The sequence below is a fragment of the Berghia stephanieae genome, chromosome 4, assembly GCF_034508935.2.
Source record: "Berghia stephanieae isolate SIO BIC M18660-M18661 chromosome 4, UCSD_Bste_1.3, whole genome shotgun sequence".
NCBI classification, from domain to species: Eukaryota; Metazoa; Mollusca; class Gastropoda; order Nudibranchia; family Aeolidiidae; genus Berghia; species Berghia stephanieae.
Genome location: NC_088363.1, coordinates 60,459,972 through 60,483,760, shown reverse-complemented (window position 1 = coordinate 60,483,760; position 23,789 = coordinate 60,459,972). Strand labels below are relative to the sequence as shown.

Genomic DNA, 23,789 nt, shown 5'->3' with positions numbered 1-23,789 from the left:
TGTATAAAATGATTATTGCTTGTTGTTATAAAGCCTAATACTGGACGGCAGAAATGATTTTCGGTGTCTCTCTGTTTTCGTTGAAATAGAGAAAGGGCGACCACTTCTTTCTGACATAATAACTGATGGTCTTAGTGGATGATACTGGTCATTTAATATTTTAGTTATTTTATTTATACAAAATTTCTCGTATAAAAGATCTACATCGTCAACATCATTTATATAGCGTTTAATAGATTTTTTAATATTTGAATTTATTTTGTTCCTTTCCACTGCTAAGCAATTGCCTCCCCAAGCTGTTATACAAAATGACAAAACACTTTCGATTACTGCTCTATAAAATAATGTGCAGAGGGTTTTATCTATTCTAAACTGAGAGAGTTTTGATAAAAAATATGTACGTCTGCACATCTTATGCCTAATTATTTTCAAGTGTTCATCCCACTTGAGCCTGTCATCAATTGTTACACCAAGGTATTTGTAGTGAGGAACTCGCTGGACGAATTGGTCCTTTAATTTTAACTAGACCACATAGCCGCACTACTGTAGGAGTGTTCATTGATAGAGGGATGCGTGTGTGTCATAGAAATAGCCTTAGTGTGTGTGTGTGTGTGTGTGTGTGTGTGTGTGTGTGTGTGTGTGTGATAGTCAAACTTTAGTAGGTTTAATGAAGTCTTGTCACACACGCGTGATACACCTATACGAATTTCCCTGCCACTGCCACCCAGACACACTAACATCTGACAAGGAGTGAGGGCTGTGGAAGAACCACAGACTACCGTGTGCAAACATTGGCGATTGGTATCGGATGGCAAACTGTGATCGTTTGAATTTGAAATGATTCGAAACACTCGTTACCCCTCCGCTCGCTCGAATCCTGATCGTCTCAAGCTCGTCTCACGTGTCAAGATCGTCTCAAGCTCACAACCCGCTTGATCGTTTTGCGATCGAGTGATCGTTTTACTGACTCGCTCTTCCGGCATTGAGATCGAGCACTGACTCGTGGCTTGGCGCTCGGTCGTCGATCGAGTAAAAGCGATCAAATAACCCAACACTAGTTTTGAGTCCTTGTGTTTACTTGGGAATTTCTATCTATTTCCTGACAATGATTTGGTAAACCCATATTTTATTATAAATATTTACAGGCCTATATTAATCTGTTGTTTGTCTTAATGAAAAATTAGAAAACAGGTACCAGTAAGATATAGATCTGAACAAGTGTGTATGAAACGGTGCCAGACAAAGCAAAAAAGTACAAGACTAATAAAAATATCAGCCTTCCTCGACTGTACTGTAAATTGTAAAGACCACTGACTGTCGGTTATGCGATTTGTTGCTCTTTGTCACACGCAAAATTTATGAGTGAGTTTCACTGATTCACTGACATTGGTATCTCATGCAACATGCCCTTTTCTATAGGTATCTAGGATAGGCATTTACTTTCTCTGAAAAAAATAGTGATCCCTGCGGAGCGGAGTAATTTAATGGTAGATAGCAATGCAATGGGACCACTTGTCCTTTTTTTAACATATACTCATATCATTTTTACTCATAAAAGTTGCGACTGGGACTGTGCTAGATGCTGGAACACAACAAAATGCCAGAGTAACATGTTGCTTCTTTGGCACTTTTGGAAAGAAGTTGTCTCTACTTTTATTGTTATACATATTTATTACTCTAGAATCTATACTACGGCCCTTTTCCTTATTGATTGTTGATGTAGACCAAATGACAAATGTTGACCTAGTCAAAGTCAAACTAACTATATATGTAATGATGGAAAGAAAGATAAAGTGAGTAAATATGACTCATATATATATGGGAACAACACCAAACAAACGACATTTAGGTCTTTGGCCTTTTTCAAGTAAACACGAAGGCTGCCTCTATTCTCACCCCCGGGATGAGAATAGAAAAGCGATCGAGCTCTCACCCCCGGGATGAGAATAAAGGTAGTTGCCCCTTCTCTCTATTCTCACCCCTATAACCAACAGGTAGGGAGGGTAGCCTAGCCTAGCCGCCGTCCCTTCTCGCTATTCTCACCCCTGTTAACCAACAGGTAGGGAGGGTAGCCTAGCCTAGCCGCCGTCCCTTCTCGCTATTCTCATCCCTGTGTAGGGTCAGCTTAACACACACACCCCCCCCCCCCCCCCCATCCTCTCGCTATTCTCATCCCTGTTAACCAACAGGTAGGGAGGGTAGCCTAGCCTAGCCGCCGTCCCTTTTGCTATTCTCATCCCTGTGTAGGGTCAGCTTAGCACCCCCCCCCCCCCATCCTCTCGCTATTCTCATCCCTGTTAACCAACAGGTAGGGAGGGTAGCCTAGCCTAGCCGCCGTCCCTTCTCACTATTCTCATCCCTGTGTAGGGTCAGCATAGCACCCTCCCCCCCCCCCCGCCACCCACCCCTTCTCGCTTTTTTCTCATCCCTGTTAACCAACAGATAGGGAGGGTAGCCTAGCTGCGTCCCTTCTCGCTATTCTCATCCCTATTAACCAACAGGTAGGGAGGGTGCCCCGTCCCTTCTCGCTCTCATCCCTATTAACCAACAAGTAGGGAGGGTAGCCTAGCCTAGCCCCCGTCACTTCTCGCTATTCTCATCCCCATTAACCAACAGGTAGGGAGGGTAGCCTAGCCTAGCCCCCGTCACTTCTCGCTATTCTCATCCCTGTGTAGGGTCAGCTTAGCACCCCCCCCCCCCCCCCCCCCCCCCCCCCATTCCTTGCCACTCTCACCTGATCATCAAATCTCTCGTGGTACTGGACGTAAGGAGGGTGGACTTATATGTCGTGCATTTAAAATGTAGACTGGCTGGCTTGAGATATGGGAATCATTGTTAGAAATCTCTCTCTCTCTCTCTCTCTCTCTCTCTCTCTCTCTCTCTCTCTCTCTCTCTCTCTCTTCTCTCTCTCTCTTCTCTCTCTCTTCTCTCTCTCTCTCTCTCTCTCTCTCTCTCTCTCTCTCTCTCTCTCTCTCTCTCTCTCTCTCTCTTTAAGCGAACTGGATTCGCCCAATTTCTAAGAATTGGACTTTTCCTTTTATGGGCATATTATTATTTTATGTTGACTTAGCTGTCTCAATTTCTCCCTACGTTAGGTATTTTAACTTGTTTATATTTTCTCGCTCTCTCCATCCCCCTACCCCAAACTTCATTTCTCTACATCTTTTATATTGTTTGTATTTCCTTTCTCTCGTCCACTCAATATTTCATATCTCTCTCGCCCTCTCCCCATCTCCGCTCTTTCTCTATTTTAATATGTTGGTATTTTCTTCTTCTCTTTCTCCTCCACATTCTATTTCGTCTCCCCCCCCTCTCTCTCTCTCTCTTTCTTTCTCCCCCCTGTCTCAATTTATATCTGGCTGTTGGTTAGGTAATAGTAATACGGGATGAGAATAGCGAGAAGGGGTGGTGGCTAGGCTAGGCTACCTACCCTCCCTACGTGTTGGTTAACAGGGGTGAGAATAGCGAGAAGTGGCGAGGACCTCTACTCTCATCCCGGGGGTGAGAGCTCCATCGATTTTTTATTCTCATCCCGGGGGTGAGAATAGTCACTCCGGTTGCTGATATGACTGTCAATCGTATGGGACTAGTACTCTGAATGATGATCTGAGTCTGTGAGTCTGAGATGTTACTGTTACAACAGTTACACTCAACCAACTCAATCACTCTAATTATCTGTGTGACTATGGGAGGGAATTATGGATCCATTGACTGAAAGGATTGTACTAGTAGTCTGAATATATAGTTTTGTTTCAATGATCTGAGAAGTAACTATATTAATTAACTCTTGACTACATGGAAGGGAACTATGGATCTGATTCTGATGCTACTCATTGACTGTAAGGAATGAACTTTAGTATAGTAGTCACATTTTTTCTCAGATGTCCTTCTATCAAAAGTTGTAAAACTTTGTGTCAACCTCCGAATCAATTTTTAACTGAATAAACATTTTGGCCCGTATTGTGATGCCATATCACAAAAAAGATTTCATCTTCACGACCTATAAAAATCTACATTAAAACCCCTGTCATAAAATTAGAGATTTTACTCTGCTAAAAATGTAAACATTTTCGCACCACAAAGTAAGATGAATTCATCGTTTTTCAAAATAATCTTGTGACACGGTAGTTCCGGCTAGTGAATATGAGTTCATATCATACTATTTTCCGAATAAAAGCAACACACATTAACTGTTATAAAGTAACAACTAATGTAGTTTGCATCCCATTCTTACTTTGTAATTTATTGCTTTTTATTTATATCACGTCACAATTACCGAAGACTGATATGAATCTCTAGCTTTAACTCATTTGAATAAGTGATTAAATACTCAAAATTGTCAAATTAACAATGAATATTTATATTTAACTTTGAAAAATTGTATCTATGCATGAACGTTTCACACAGCATTTTAAGTTTTCTTTTAAACCTATAAGCTCTTAAACAATATGATATGATACGGAATCTCTATCGGTTCCTCTCTTGTAAGGCTGCGAAAAGAAGTCCACTTTTATCTATCGATAAGTCATTAGTTAAAGAGGACACAGCTATGGAATTGGAATTTCACAATCAACCCTCAGTTTTGCATGTTATTGTTGTTGAACACAAGCACATATTTGTGGAAACATTGTATCATAAATTGATGAATTTCTACTTTTGACCGGTCTACATTAAATTTATGTAATCCTCTTTGGCATAAAGAACAAGCTATTTCTGAAAAAATTTGAAATCAAAATAATGTTGGAAGCGCGTAATGTTCACTTTCATTTGTGTTCATCAATAACGTATATTGATTGTTATAAAATGTAAACATGTATGTCGTTCCTTCATATTCGGATTCTGTACGAACATCATATAAGTTTCAATTAACCAAACATTCCATTTTAACCAATTCTTTCAAAATGGATAAGCGGAAAATCATATTTTTGACACTATAATCATATTTAGATTCCAATACTTACTAATATCGTTTTTAATATAGCTGTAATAAGCGAAATTCTTTCCTATTGTTTTAAAATTCGTGAAAAAATATATTTTACTAGGACAAAATGATCCAGAGGTTCATACAAATTTTTGAAGCTGTACATTGTGAACAGCTGAGAAAAAGAAGACAAAGGTGCGCCCCTTATTAAAAATCCGACTATTGTATCCCTTAGTAGATATTTGGGTATTCATCTTTTTCTTGGGATCATCCTCCGCAGATTACCTCCCTTTGTTGATATTTATTTTACATCTCCTTTCCCCTTCATCTAATTGTTCACCTTCATCTTCATCATCATTTTACATGTACATTCATTAATCAAGCTTCTAAAGAAATCATCCTGAATCAATCGCTATAAGGTCAGTTATTAGAATATCTAACTTTTCTTGGCTACTCCTATTCACTGCTGATAATAATGATCATTAAATATTTTTTTGGACCCAGAATTCACAATCACTCTCTAAAAAGGTAGATCTTGCCATATAATAATGCCCCTGCTGTTATTTTGGTGTAAATTTTCTATATTTTTTGTTGGCCCCCACTAGCGTTGCCTGAAGATTCCATATGATTGTCCTTTCAGTATAGTTGTCCTTGTCCTAATCCTAAATTCCGACATCATGATATCTCGATTTTCATTCTAAGATAGCCTCAATATATTACTGAGGAGGTATGCGTGTGTGTGTGTGTGTGTGTGTGTGTGTGTGTGTGCGAGCGAGAGAGAGAGAGAGAGAGAGAGTAAAGTAACGAGGGAGCGGAAGATCCTCTGTCTGCCTCTGTTCTTGTTGGCTGTCATTATTCCCAGACGCCTGTCTGGGGATAATAAAAATTCGTTATCCCCAGACAGGTGTCTGGGGATAACCAATTTTTGTTATCCCCAGACACCTGTCTGGGGATACTATCCCCAGACGCATGTAGCAAGTGGGCAGAAAGATTTTATGCAAAATGCCAAACTAGGCGTGAAAAATACCAAATATTCTGGAAAAAATACTAGTGGTTGTGTCCCAAAACAGTTAATATATCAAGTGATATTTAACACAAGATGAAAGTAAATAGTGATCAAATGTCAAATCCAGCTCTTTTAAAAAAAATATTTTAAAGCAAATGGATCAATGAAATGTCTTTTGTTACTTTGATCTGAAAACGTCAAACTGGCAATTTGACTTTTTATTTTCAACCAGGAAGAAAGTTGTTAATCATCAAGTCTGTTCACCAACCATTTAAATTTTCATTACCTACCTTCCTGTTAACTTTATTGATCATCTCTTGTTTCTATAATTTGCTCATTCTGGCCACAATTTTGGGGACGACCGGGAATAATTTTTATGTCGCGGACGAATTCCTAGGCCATGGTGTTGTTCGCCCCAAAGCCCAAAACCCACACCTGTTATTTTCCTGTCTTCTTCGCACAAGACAATACAATTTAGTATCACACGTCCACAAAACTAGATCCAACAACATATTTTTTATTCGAATCAGAGATGAAAATAACTACCAAAACAAGGAAGCAAAAATGGTGGAAATATGTTTAGCTCATATATGAATTTAAAATATTCCGATAGCGGTGTGGATAGGCAGCTCAGTGGGTTAGGCCACCTTTCATTTTACTCCTTTTAGCTGCACAGATTTGACCTAGTCGCGACCCCTCCCCCCACACACACACACATTTTTAAAAATTTTTTTTACTTTTTCTTTCTTTCTTCTTGATTTTCATTGTTTTCACTTTTGTTCCGAGTTCCGAGCAAGAGTTTTTTTTTAATCAGTTGAATTTTTTATTTCTCCGATAATATTATTTCATTATTTAATTTGCTCTACACAGCCGTTTATTACACTAGAAATCTTTCACTTTAGTTTACTACCGCCTCACCCCCAATGGGAACGACCCACTGTCGATGACGGGGAGACCACCGTGTGGTTACGTCATAACAGATGTCCAGAACGTAAAAACTGGCCTATATTTATCCCTGCAGGTAGAATACACCGCTTGGATTTCATTGTCAGTCAGGCTATACGACAGATTTCGTAAAATCGACATTTTTACACTGCAATTGCTGACCATACACTTCTTCTATATTTTTCTATTTTATATGGATATAACGGCCACATTTTCATCTTTAAGACGCAATTATTTTCATTGATATCAAGAAATGGTGAGTATACTTTATTCTCTCTTGAAAATGTATATTTTTCTATTTAAAATTAACCTAAAAAATATTTTTAATTGTTTAAAAAATTCAAATTGATGTCATCTGAGTTTTGGTACCCTAACACATGGTAGTAAATATAAGAGTAATAATCTACTTTTGATATAGCATTTATTTCAATGATTTGTAATGACCGGTTTCTGCACAATGAATGTGTAAACACATCTTGTCTGATTCTTTGTTGGCTAACAAAATAGTCCCGTATTCAGGCAAACTCCAGAGACATAAGAACACGAGTCCAATTGTGATGATAACGTTATTGTTGTTGTTGTTTTATGGTGGTGATGATGATGATGATGATGATGATGATGATTATGATAGCGCAGTAATAGTAGTAGTAGTAGTAGTAGTAGTAGTAGTAGTAGTAGTAGTAGTACACACACACACTCACAGAGAGAGAGAGAGAGAGGGGGGGGTGGGGGGGGGATCATGTGTGTGTGTGTGTGTGTGTGTAAAACTCGTGTACGCACATTTTTAGCATGGAACGATTTTTATTGCTTGTTCAGTCAAGTTCTCATGATTTCTATGTGAAAATTGAACTTTAAACCTATAACTTTCACACCGATTTGCCATTCCGTCTTCACGATTCGCACCTTCCCTCGATATTCTTCTACATCGCCCGTTGGTACAGTCAACGGGCGTGAGAAAAGAGGGTAGATAGATATATTATAACATCAAAAAGCGATGTGATCAAAGGTGGCGGATCATTGTGTAACATCAAAAGCCCGGTGGACTGCGCTACAAGGCCGAACATTCGAGGGGATATGTGATTTGAGTGGGAGGGGCTTATTTGACTTTGCCGATGACCGACTGGTGGACGATTGAAATTATAATTGTCCTTTTTCAGCAGCCAATTGGAAATGGGTAATTGTAAACATCTGATTGGCGCTCCATGGATAGAAAGCAGTTTGGAGGTCATGGGATGAAATTGCTGGAGAGGTGGAGTAAATTTGAAATGAATTGAAAGTAATTTGGGGCGTTGTCTAGGTGTCAAATAAGACTCTCGCAGACCGGTGATAAATCCCTTTTTTTGGCCGCAAATGATACAGTAAACTTCTTTCTCTATCTTATTTTTGCTAAAAATATTTCAGAGTGGGTATATAGGCGGATTCCATTTTGAATAACGGGCATTTAGAACTATATTTTAAAGGAAAATTATTACGTTATTATTATTAGTATTAGCAGGCATCTAGGCGATCACTATCGTATTATTACTAACAATCAATAATATTATTATAACTATTATAATTACAATTATTATTATTATTATCATCATCATCATCATCATCATCATCATCATCATCATCATCATCATCATCATCAATATCAATAATAACTAATGATTTTTTTTTCTTTACTCAGATGAATGGTCAAACTGAAAACAAGCATTGTCTCAATGCAAATGGACTCTGTCGAATAAGCTGTGAAAGGGCTCAAATGAGATATGTGGTCAAAAAACATTTCATGCAAACTGCTCCAGAATTAGCAAGTGAAGTTCCACCAGTGAAAAAAAGAAAACAGAACGTTGGTTAATTAGAAGCTGTTTCTGTGAAATGTAACAATAAGCTGTTCCTTACAATAATCGTGAGGTTTTACGTATGTTAATAAAAAAGTACTAATATATAAAATGTGTTAAGATCTAGACGTCTATACAAAGTTCAAAAGAATACTTATAACTTATCTTTACCTATGATTGTCAATTTATTTTAAAATAACAGTTCACTTTGATTATCTGATCATTAATCCTCCCCCCCCCCCCCTCTCCCATCTTTTTCAATGCATGTATCACGATTTTTTATTGTCAAAAAATGGATATTATTTATTTTTTACTATTATTATTATTACAGTGGTGATCAAAAGTAAGATAAATACACTGATATTATATGATTATTACTAGTATTAGTATTACAATCGATATCACGTGTTTCAACTGATTCACAATGATCATTTCTGTTATCCACGATGCTTCGGTTGTTCAATTAGCAGACCATTTTCAACAAATTTCCATTTTAAATAGTATTAGCTATCTGGTAGGCGTCCTTTTTTTTGTTGCAGCACTGGAGAGAGAGAGAGAGAGAGAGAGTGTGTGTGTGTGTGTGTTGGTGTACATAAAACTAATTTATGCAACGTTTTACCACGAAACAATTTTCATTTTACCACCTCAGTTTAATCTCTCATCAGTTCTCTCTGACAATTGAACTTTGAACCTATAACTTTAACACAGCTACGTCATTCCACCTTCACGATTCGCACCTCATCGCGATATTCTTTTATGTTGACTCGTGGTACAGTCAACGGGGTTGAGAGAAGATAGATATTGAGTGACATCATCAAAAGCGATGTGATCAAAGCTGGCGGATGGTTGTGTAACATCAAAGGCCAGTGACTGGTCTACAAGGCCTATCATATTCGTGGGTATGTGTGATTTGAGTAGGAGGAGCTTTCTTGACTTTGCTGATGACCGACTGGTGGATAATTGAAATTAGAATTGTCCTTTTTCAGCCACCAATTGGAAATGGGCAATTGTAAAAAGCTGATTGGACGCTCATGGAAAGAAAGCCGTTTGAGGGACATGGAAGGAAATTGCCGGAGAGCGTGGAGTGGGGAGGAGTAAATTATATTGAATGAATTCATAGTAATTTGGGGCGTTGGGAAGTTAAATAAAACTCTCGGAAACAGGTGATGAGTCAATTCTTCGGTCGCAAATGATTCAGTAAAATTCATTATTCTTTCTTTCTTTTTTTTTTTTAATTTCCTTTCTGTCAGAGTGGACATATAAAGGCGAATTCCATTTTTTTAAACGGGCATTTAGAACGATATTTAAAAGAGAAATTATTGCGTTTACCAAAATTAGCAGGCATTTAGGTGATAGCCACTATATTATTTTCATGAAAATGATCATTATCATCATCATCATCATCATCATCATCATCATCATCATTATTATTATTGTTATTATTATTGTTATTATTATTATTATTATTATTATTATTATTATTATTATTATTATTATTATTATTATTATTATTATTATTATTATTATTATTATCTATATTATTATTATTATTATTATTATTATTATTATTATTATTATTATTATTATTATTATTATTATCGTCATTATTATTATTATTATTATTATTATTATTATTATTTTATTATTATTATTATTATTATTATTATTATTATTATTATTATTATTATTATTATTATTATTATAGTTTAGATCTATACAAACGTCAAAGGAATGTATATAACATATCTTTTCCTAAGAATTGTCAATTGCCATTACTAAAACCAGTTCGTTTTGATCATTTGATCAACAAACCCCTACAATTCGGTGATTACGCATTTTTTAAATTGCTGTCAAAAAAGGATATGGTTGTACAGGTGAGCCGATATCTCAACAATGCTTCATTACAAAATGACTTTGATTATATATTTCTACTCTGTGAATATTGATGATTATTGCAGTATTTCTCATTTATTTGTATAAACTCAGATAACTATGTAATGTTTGATTATATCGTTTGAAGTAACTAAATTTCGGACCCATTTTTATGGTTATTTCCTATAAAATCTAATCTGATCTACTAAAATTATATCAAATAAAAGTATGTAAATCACTAGTTATGACTCTAAAATATCTTAATGCAACATCTAATAGCATCTTTACTATGCCACTTTGAACTAGAGAAAAAAATCGTCAAAATAGGAAAAATTGCTCAGTCTCCCTTTCGGCACAGGACGTGACTCGTCATCTGTTATGAACTAGCGTCCGGCAAAATTTACCTGTCGAACTAAAGTGAAAGCAGTAAACGGCTGTGTCTAGATCTATTATTGTTTTTGTTTTTTTTTTTTTGGTCAAATGATAATAATAATAATAATAATAATAATAATAATAATAATTGTAATATTTGTTATTATTATTACTATTACCATCATAATCATTATTATATTATTATCAATAATAATATTATTTTTATTATTAATACTCTTATTATCATACTATTACTATTATTATTATTATTATTATTATTATTATTATTATTGTTGTTATTGTTGTTATATTATTATTATTATTATTATTATTATTATTATTATTATTATTATTATTATTATTATTATTATTATTATTATTATTGTTATTATTATTATTATTATTATTGTTATTATTATTATTATTATTATTATTATTATTATTATTGTTAGCACTATTCCCTGCTCCGAGGGAAATCTCTCTTTTTCTTTTTTTTTATATTTTGACCTAAACCTTAGAGTTTTTTGTTTGCTAAACCTTATGTAAATGTTCCGTTTCTGAGCATGAATTTCTTAAATTGTTTTTATTTTTAAAACAATTATTGTTTTTATTTTTAAAACAATTATTGTTTTTTTTTCTCCTCTATCTGACCATTTGGTCGCTCTCTGAATATTTCTGTTTGTTTGCTTTTTAATTATTTATTCTTTTTAGACACTATTTGAGATCGGAGTGGGGACGAATATATTTGCTAGAAACTAGAAAAAAACAAGAGAGAGAGAGAGTTTAATAAAAAAAAAAAAAAGAGGTGGGGGGAGGATGGATGGGACATTTATCCCTTTCAACGTTCTGTAAAAAGAAGACGGAATTTTAAAAAACAAAAAAAAGTGACGTTACCAGGATTCGAACCCACAACGTCGATTATGGTCAAACTTCCAGGGCAGACGACTAAACCATTCGGCCATGACACCCACTTCGAAGTCGACGCATATTGTGTATATGTAGTAACAACTGGTTTTAATGTTGGTTAATTTTATGTTTTTATAGATATTTTATTAACTTTCCTTATTTCTATGTGCATCTGGAAACATTCCATATTCTGGAATGTGGATAATTGTTTAAAAGAGCGGAGTTTCAAATATGCGTCTGGGGATAATAAAAATTCGTTATCCCCAGACAGGTGTCTGGGGATAACAAATGTTTATTATCCCCAGACAGGTGTCTGGGGATAATCACAGCGATTTTATGGTGTTATTCAAGTGGCTTGTCATGGAAAGATCTTTTTCAATTATGACCCCAAGGGTTTTTTGCTTTATTTGAAAATTCTATTGTGCTGTTTCCAAGAGTAATAGTAATAGGTGATTTTTTTGCCTGTTCAAGGATACTCAGCCTTCCACACATTAAGATCTCAGTTTCAATTTTAACTTGTTTTGGTAAATCCAAGATTTGATCTCATTCAAACAGCTCGAAATTCGTTGTATTAAGTTTAAGAATTGTTAATTACTAAGGGGTACTGAATCATAGTGCGGCTATGTGGTCTTGTGGTATGACACTCACTTTCAGATCAGATGGTCCTGGGTTCGAGTCTCACTCTGCGCATAGTTGAGTCCTTGGAAAAGGCTCTTTACTCACATTCTCTCACCGTACTCAGGTGTAAAACGAGTACCTGGCCATTAACAGCGTTGTCTCTGTCGGGGAAAAAATTATATTATCGCCTGCACCGGAATGTGAGGCAGATAAAATTGCTAATGCAGCAAACAGGTCCCGAATGAGTCTTTCGTGTGCAGTGTTCGCAAGGTATGCCGTACGATTTCGGGTTCGCTACCTGCGGAGTTGTTGGATTGGACATCCCCGTTCAGTCCCAGAGAAGTGGGTGCAGCCATTAGCGATTCTTTAGGCAAAGCAGCAGGGATAGATGGCATATATCCCGATATGATGACGCATCTGGTCCCCATGGCACGGGCCTGGCTGGCAAAGGCAATGTCTGACGTCCTTACAAAAGGAAAGCTTCCTCAAGTATGGAAGCATGCTAAGATAATTGCCATCCTGAAGCCAGGGAAACCTGCAAAGGAGGCCTACAGTTACAGACCATATCACTTCTGAGCTGCTTGTACAAACTTGGAGCGACTTCTACTGAACCGATGGGGGCCGATCTTAGACATTGCCCTGCCACCCGAGCAGGAGGGCTTCAGGGAAATGAGGTGCACCTCGGAGCAGGTCATTGCCGTTACAGAGCATATTGAGGCAGGGTTTGAAAGAAAACGGCAAACTGGTGCTTCATTTATAGACCTATCGGTGATGTATGGTTAATGCTCAAACTTGCAAAAATCATAAGGTGCAAAAAGACCTTGAAGTTGTTCTCTTCAAACTAAGGAGAAAGACAATTCCACATCACCCTGAGAGACACTGCAAGTAAAGTAAGGAAACTGAAGAATGGGGTCCCTCAGGGATCTGTTCTGGCGTCAATGTTTTTAATGATTACATTAGCGACATGCCAAACACTTCTTCTCTGAGGCTGGGATACGTGGACGACTGGGCACTCGTTACTCAAAATAAAGTGTGGTCCCGTCTCTAAAGCGTACTCAGTGAGGACGTCACCGGACTCAAATCCCATTTTGACAAGTGGTACCTGAAGATAGACCTGTAAATTCTCAGTCAATTAACTGAAATCAGCCAATTCGTCAAATTAAAATACTTTTAAAAAGGAAAGAAAGAAAGAATTCATGAATCATAGTTGAATGACCGTAAAGTAATTAGGAATGTTCCACGCTATGCATAACTTATGGGCCATTTATATTAACAATGGATATATTGCCAAGGCTGAGCGATGCTTTTTAGAATTGCAGTGTCTGAACACATCCCAGTGTGTTTTCACACAGCCTTCATGATTATTTTTTCACTTTCGAACCTGTTGTGCTCCCAAAGGTAGCCAATTTTAACTGAGCCGCTGAGCGATAAATTTCACTTTTGTCTAAGCCAAAATTGACAACATTTGACTGACTTACTGACTTAAGGCCTTTCGCTTCCTAATCATCCGATTGGGACACCTCAGCTGCCTCTCTAATCATCTGTGTCATTTCCTACCACAGTTCACGGTCTTTTGCTGGGGATGCTAGTTTCGTAAAGTCTTCCTTTGATTTTAATTTTTTGTTATTTTTAAGGTGTTTTAGGTCTCTATTCAAGACAGTGTGAATTGACTGTTGGACAGCTCATTATAGGGAGTTTTGATCATTACTCTGCTCTGAATTTTGTATTCACAAGAGTCTTCTTTCCCCAAATTTTGTTAATTTTTTTTCTTTTTTAAAGTGAACTGAATAGGTACTTGATTGGATTATACAAATTATATAGAAAACATTATATATTTTCCAAAGAAATTTAGAATCAAGTTCAACTATGTTAGTACTCATCTTTGTAGGACGTTGAAACTACTTCTCAGTCTCAGCTGAAATTCTTCCCCATGTCATAGGACGACTATGATAAATTCACAACATTTACCCTTATGAATCCAAATTTTCTTTCAGCTCAATATGATCTTTTCAACAACCTTTTTTTTCTTCAGAATTTCATCATGTCTTCCAACTTGATGGAAAACAAACATTTCATCCAGAGAATTGTTCATAAACACTGGTCAGTTTTGAAGGATGTCCAATACAAATACATAAAACCAGAAATTGTCAGCGAAGAAATATTAAATGACTATGAACTATCTTCAATGGAGGTATGCATTTAAAAGATTTATTTAAGTTATCTGTTTATTTATTTAAACATTTATTTATTTATGTTTTGAGATATATCAGAACCTTAAGAACCAGTTAAGGCAAGTCATTGACTTTGAAATAAATCCAGGCTTGCCAACAATAAATATAAAGTTGCTCATCTTAATCAAGCATTTGTAACCAAGTTACAAAATTTGATGAAATTAAGAAGAACGTAACGAAACAATGAATTTTATCAAAAAAGTGAAATCAGCTATTTGAGTTGTTTGGTTCTCTTTGAAGACATTCAAGGGATATGGAATGTTTCTTTCTGAGGAGCAGGACGCCTTGAGCATTAAATTGTCACATTTATTTATAATTTAGCTACTGCATCTCAGCTATAAAAATTGGAATAAAAAAAGCGTAAAAAATGACTCCACCAAAATTTAAGGACAAGACTTTTTAACTAAGAGTAGTATAGGTGAGTAAAATTTTGATGTCCTTAAATTTTGGTGGAGTAATTTTTTTTTTCATGACTGGAGTTTTGAAGTGTATGATGTAAGCAAACTAAAACAGAGGTGCAAGCTTTATCTACTGACCCAGTTTGATACTTTTTTACTTCGGGTTATTTTAAAAATATCAATGGGTTTTTTAAAAGAGTTTATCATGTGTTTTCAACAGTCAGTTATTCCTCAGTTTTTCACCTAGATTTCTGGATCAGAGATGAAATGCATTTTAAAGAAAACAACAACAAAAAACGTAAGCTTTTATATTGTGCAATATCCACTAAAAGTGCTCAAAGCGCAATGCAAAGGGTCCCTGACCAACAGCAACACGTAACATTTAGAACGACACATGACATTTGTTAGGCGATATTACATTTTTTTTTTTCGACTGAGACAATGCTGTTAACAGCTAGGTACTCATTTTACTCCTGAGTACGGTGAGAGAATGACTGAGAATGTGAGTAAAGTGTCTTTTCCAAGGACTCAACTATGCGCTGGGCAAGGCTCGAACCCAGGACCTTCCAATCCGAAAGCGAGTGTCATACCACAAAACCACATAGCCGCACTATGCATCGTTTTATGTTATTAGTGATGCCAAAACTCCGGTTTCACCGGAAAAAACTCCGGTCTGGAGCAAAAAATTCCGGGCTCCGTGCAACTTCCGTCAAATTCCGGTGAGGTCAATTTGTTCCAAGGATACCCCCCTCACTTCCAACCACCACATCATCATCATTACCACTAGTATTACAACCATCATCACCACCACTACTACTGCAACCACCACCACATCATCATCACTACCACTACTACTACAACCACCAGCTTCACATCATCACTACCACTACTACTACAACCACCACCACATCATCACTACTACTACAACCACCACCACCACCACATCATCACTACCACTAATACTACTACAACCACCACCACAACATCATCATCACTACCACTAATACTACTACAACCACCACCACATCATCATCACTACCACTAATACTACTACAACCACCACCACATCATCATCACTACCACCACTACTACAACCACCACCACATCATCATCACTACCACCACTACTACAACCACCACCATATCATCATCACTACCACCACTACTACAACCACCACCACAACATCATCATCACTACCACTAATACTACTACAACCACCACCACATCATCATCACTACCACCACTACTACAACCACCACCACATCATCATCACTACCACCACTACTACAACCACCATCACCACCACATCATCATCACTACCAATACTACTACAACTACTACCATCACCTCATCTTCATTACTACAACTACATCCACCACCACCACATCATCATCATCACTACCACTGCTACTACAACCACCACATCATCATCATCATCATCACTACTACTACTACTACTGCTAATGCTACTACTATACTACAACAACAACCACTACAATATCGTCATCACTACCACTACTACTACAACCACCAGCACCACATCATCATCACGACCAGTACTACTACAACCACCACCACCACATTATCATCACTACCACTACTACTACAACCACCACTACAAACATCATCACTAACCACTACTACTACAACCATCACTACCACTACTACTACAACCACCACCACCACCACATCATCACTACCACTACTACTACAACCACCACAACCACATCATCACTACCACTACTACTACAACCACCACCACCACATCATCACTACCACTAATACTACTACAACCACCACCACAACATCATCATCACTACCACTAATACTACTACAACCACCACCACATCATCATCACTACCACCACTACTACAACCACCACCACATCATCATCACTACACACACTACTACAACCACCACCAAACAACTCATCATCACTACCACTAATACTACTACTACAGCCACCACCACATCATCATCACTACAACCACTACTACAACCACCACCACATCATCATCACTACCACCACTACTACAACCACCATCACCACCACATCATCAGCACTACCAATACTACTACATTACTACCATCACCTCATCTTCATTACTACAACTACAACCACCACCACCACATCATCATCATCACTACCACTGCTACTACAACCACCACCACATCATCATCATCATCACTACTACTACTACTATGCGAATGCTACTAACAACACAACAACAATCCACTACAATACTCATCACTACCACATACTACAACCACCAGCACCACATCTCACACGACCAGTACTACTACACCACCCCCACATTATCATCACTACCACTACTAATACAACACCACTACAATCATCATCACTACCACTACTACTACAACCACCACCACATCATCATCATACCACTACTACTACAACCACCACTACAACATCATCACTACCATTACTACTACAACCACCACAACCACATCATCACTACCACACTACTACAACACCACCACCACACATCATCACTACCACTACTACTACAACCACCACAACACTCATCACTACACTACTACTACAACCACACCACCACACCACCACCCATCATCACTACCACTAATACTACAACCACCACCACAATCATCATCACTACCACAATACTACTACAACCACACCACATCATCATCACTACCACCACTACAACAACCCCACTACAACATCATCACTACCATTACTATACAACCACCACAACCACATCATCACTACCACACTACTACAACCCACCACACACATCATCACTACCACTACTACTACAACCACCCTACAACATCATCACTACCATTACTACTACAACCACCACAACCACATCATCACTACACTACTACAACCACACCACACCACATCATACTACCAATACTACTACAACCACACAACCACATCTCACTCCACTACTACACAACCACCACACACCACACCACATCATCACTACACTATACTACTACAACACCACCACAACATCATCATCACTACCACTAATACTGCTACAACCACCACCACATCACATCACTACCACCACTACAACAACACCACCAATCATCATCACTACACCACTACTACAGCACATCACCACCACATCATCATCATACAATACTACTACAACTACTAACATACCTCATCTCATCAACCACCACTACTAAACAACAACACACATCATCATCACTACCACTACTACTACAACCACCAGCACCAACATCATCACGACCAGTACTACTACAACACCACCACCACATTACATCACTACACGATACTACTACAACCACCACACATCATAATTACCATATACTACACACCACACCCATCTCATCACTACATTTACACAACCACACACCACCACCACATCACATCACTACCACATACTACAACCACCACACATCATTATCATCACGACCACAACTACTAAACACTATACCACCACCACATCATCACTACACCACTACTACAACCACCACCACATCATTCATACACACTACACAACCACCATCACCACACATCATCACACTACAATACTACTACAACTATACCATCACTCATCTCTTACTACAACTACATCCACCACCACCACTCATCATCATCACTACCACTGCTACTACAACCACACATCATCATCATCATCATCACTACTACTACTACTACTGCTAATGCTACTACTATACTACAACAACAACCACTCCATATCGTCATCACTACCACTACTACTACAACCACCAGCACCCATCATCATCACGACCAGTACTACTACAACCACCACCACCACATTATCATCACTACACTACTACTACAACCACCACTACAACATCATCACTACACACTACTCAACCATCACTACCACTACTACTACAACCACCACCACACACATCATCACTCACCACTACTACTACAACCACCACAACCACATCATCACTACCACTACTACTACAACACCACCACACCACATCATCACTACCACTAATACTACTACAACACCACCACAACATCATCATCACTACCACTAATACTACTACAACCACACCACACATCATCATCACTACCACACTACTACAACCACCACCACTCTCATCACTACCACCACTACTACAACACCACCACAACATCATCATCACTACCACTAATACTACAAGCCACCACACATCATCATCACTACACCACTACTACAACCACCACCACATCATCATCACTACCACCACTACTACAACCACCATCCCACCACATCATCAGCACTACCAATACTACTACCATTACTACCATCACTCATCTTCATTACTACAACTACAACCACCACCACATCATCATCATCACTACCACTGCTACTACAACCACACCACCATCATCATCACACTACACTACTACTACTGCGAATGCTACTACTATATACTACAACAACACACACATATCATCATCACTACACACTACTACAACACCACACACATCATCATCACGACCAGTACTACTACAACACCACCACACATTATCATCACTACCACTACTATACAACACCACTACAATATCATCATCACTACCACTACTACTACAACCACCAGCACACACATCATCATCTACACTACCTACTACCACAACCACCAACAACATCATCACTACCATTACTACTACAACCACCACACACATCATCACTACACTACTACTACAACCACCACCACCACACATCATCACTACCACTACTACTACAACCACCACCACCACCACCACCACATCATCACTACCACTAATACTACTACAACCACCACCACAACATCATCATCACTACCACTAATACTACTACAACCACCACCACATCATCACCACTACCACCATACTACAACCACCACCACATCATCATCACTACCACCACTACTACAACCACACCACAACATCATCATCACTACCACTAATACTACTACTACAACCACCACCACATCATCATCACTACGACCACTACTACAACCACCACCACATCATCATCACTACCACCACTACTACAACCACCATCACCACCACATCATCAGCACTACGAATACTACTACCATTACTACCATCACCTCATCTTCATTACTACAACTACAACCACCACCACCACATCATCATCATCACTACCACTGCTACTACACACCACCACCACATCATCATCATCATCCTACTACTACTATACTGCGAATGCTACTACTATACAACAACAACAACCACTACAATATCATCATCACTACCACTACTACTACAACCACCAGCACCACATCATCATCACGACCAGTACTACTACAACCACCACCACCACATTATCATCACTACCACTACTAATACAACCACCACTACAATATCATCATCACTACCACTACTACTACAACCACCAGCACCACATCATCATCACTACCACTACACTACAACCACCACTACAACATCATCACTACCATTACTACTACAACCACCACAACCACATCATCACTACCGCTACTACTACAACCACCACCACCACCACATCATCACTACCACTACTACTACAACCACCACAACCACATCATCACTACCACTACTACTACAACCACCACCACCACCACCACCACCACATCATCACTACCACTAATACTACTACAACCACCACCACAACATCATCATCACTACCACTAATACTACTACAACCACCACCACATCATCATCACTACCACCACTACAACAACCACCACTACAACATCATCACTACCATTACTACTACAACCACCACAACCACATCATCACTACCACTACTACTACAACCACCACCACCACCACATCATCACTACCACTACTACTACAACCACCACTACTACTACAACCACCACTACAACATCATCACTACCATTACTACTACAACCACCACAACCACATCATCACTACCAACTACTACTAAACCACCACCACCACCACATCATCACTACCAATACTACTACAACCACCACAACCACATCATCACTACCACTACTACTACAACCACCACCACCACCACCACCACATCATCACTACCACTAATACTACTACAACCACCACCACAACACATCATCATCACTACCACTAATACTGCTACAACCACCACCACATCATCATCACTACCACCACTACAACAACCACCACCACATCATCATCACTACCACCACTACTACAGCCACCATCACCACCACATCATCATCACTACCAATACTACTACAACTACTAACATCACCTCATCTTCATCACTACCACCACTACTACAACAACAACCACTACAATATCATCATCACTACCACTACTACTACAACCACCAGCACCACATCATCATCACGACCAGTACTACTACAACCACCACCACCACATTATCATCACTACCACGACTACTACTACAACCACCACCACATCATAATTACCATTACTACTACAACCACCACTACCACATCATCATCACTACCATTTGTACTACAACCACCACCACCACCACCACCACATCAACATCACTACCACCACTACTACAACCACCACCACATCATTATCATCACGACCACAACTACTACAACCACTATACCACCACCACATCATCACTACAACTACTACTTCAACCAGCACCACCACCATATCATCATCACTACAACTACTACCTCAACCACCACCACCACCATATCATCATCACTACCACTACAACTACAACATCAGCCACTATCACATCTTCATCATCTCTACCACTATTACTACAACCACCAACACCACATCATCCTCACTACCACCAGTACTACAATCTCTACCGTTAGGTTTTGGCGCTTTACTTCATTTGAAATAAGGAAACTTTGGGATTGTAATTTGCAATGTGTTTATGTATCATAATATACACTGTAATTCTAATCAGTTATCTATTTAGAACTATACAATATGTAAGCACAATGCCAAATATCGTTCCAATTCCTTTTTTTTTTTTTTTTGTGAGCGGAAATTCCTCTTTCGGCGTTGAAATTCCTACGAGTGGTGGCTGAAACTCCTGTGAGCCAAATTTAAAGTTGGCATCTCTGTGTTATTATCAACTCTAATGATATGAATTATATTTGTGGACAGAAGTATGTTTTTCATTTATTGCAACCCATATAAGGGGTTTGATGTCTCAGGTAGAGCATGCAGTTACAATTAGATTTGGTTCAATTTTTTAACTAGTTCCTCTCTGTTTACCCAAGAAGTATGCTTTTCATTTATTGCAACCCATATAAGGGGTTTGATGTCTCAGGTAGAGCATGCAGTTACAATTAGATTTGGTTCAATTTTTTAACTAGTTCCTCTCTGTTTACCCAGCACTGATTGGATCTTTTTGAGTCCAGTTAGGTCTGGCTGATATAACCTTGTGATAACAAACAAATGTTATTACTGTCACCTCCATTTTCACACCACCAAAATTGTGATAAACCAGGCCATTTATACCAATAGATTTTGTGTCAATGTAGATTTTCTTAAAGTGAAAGGATGTGTTTTGAGGGAGTTGGTGAGCCAAGTTTGATAAAAATAGATCTTTTCTTCCTGTTAAAGATTATTAACAAAATTGCAGGTTTAATGTAAAAAGTGTAGTTATCAGTTTGAAAGTAGCTTATTTTCAAACCGAATTGATGATTCGGGCATCACTAAGCATTAACCAACTAGATTATTCCCTGCTGTTTAGCCTGTTCCTTCTCCTTGACTGTTCATTTTTTGTCAACAAAAGGTCTGACAAATGTTCTTTAATTTGCATTATGCTACTTTATAAGAAAAACGGTTCAAACAGATTTTTAAAGTGCTGAAATGAGGCATACATGGAATTTGTATCAGCATTGATCTCAATCTTGTATATTTTGTTGAGGGGTATTTTTTAATTCCCATGTCAAAAGCCAAATAAGGCAACACGAAAATGGTTCAACATGGATTGCTCTAGAGTCACTCTGCCCCTTACCATCACCCTCAGGCTTATGATGGACATCAACACAAAAAAATGCTCTCCTATGCTGAAAGTGAAACCAATGTTGCAAAATAATGACATTTGTACTAGATGAAGCTTACGAGAGACCAGTTCAATCTAAAAGTTTATGAAATTGAATTGACATCAATTCCTCACTGCCAAAGGAACAATACCCATTCCTTTGCTTTTGATTTGAGACAAGTGTCTATCAACTGAGCTATCAGGACTCCAGAATTTAACTCCACTATGCTATTCTAACGGCAAATGCGGTAACAGAGATTCATGGAAGAAATAAATGGTTGATGGTGGACTGATTTTGTTTCTTATTTGAATTAAGATATTTTGTCAAGGACAAACAGGTATTGTTATTACATGTGCTGTGGTAGATCTGATGAAGTCAGGAGTTATGGTTCTCATATATCTCTCAAACGATAGTGTTATATGGCAGTGACGGTTGCTTTATTTTCCCTAAATTTTACTCATTGCTTATAAAATTATGCCCAACACAGACGTGAATTGGTTTTTTGATATAATCCACACAGAGTTCACCTGAAATGGATCAACCTTCTAAACTTTTTTTCGAGTATGCACCCATAAAAGGACTGCAGAAGTTTAAAAAGCTCATCAACGTACTAAGGAAAAATTATCTTCATGTTGCTAAAGCACTGATAGAAGAGCTGAATTCTTCCAGGGATGAAAACCAGGTAACTTACAGTACATAATATCTATATCTTATATAACT

At 38.0% G+C, this 23,789-nt stretch overlaps 1 protein-coding gene across 2 annotated transcripts in view; it reads left to right on the top strand.

Annotated features, from left to right (window-relative positions):
- The first annotated feature begins 982 nt into the window (after nucleotides 1-982).
- Nucleotides 983-23,789, top strand: part of LOC144970945 (caspase-3-like) — a 51,249-nt gene continuing 28,442 nt past the window's right edge. Inside the window, exons 1-3 of one of the 2 annotated variants that reach the window (XM_078911150.1) lie at nucleotides 983-1,113; nucleotides 14,499-14,657; nucleotides 23,590-23,751. In XM_078911150.1, the coding sequence (XP_078767276.1) occupies nucleotides 14,508-14,657; nucleotides 23,590-23,751 (312 nt within the window). In that variant the 5' untranslated portion in view covers nucleotides 983-1,113; nucleotides 14,499-14,507. Of the gene's footprint in view, nucleotides 1,114-12,350; nucleotides 12,373-14,498; nucleotides 14,658-23,589; nucleotides 23,752-23,789 lie in introns of those variants that run through there. The other variant, XM_078911151.1, reaches the window with a different exon arrangement.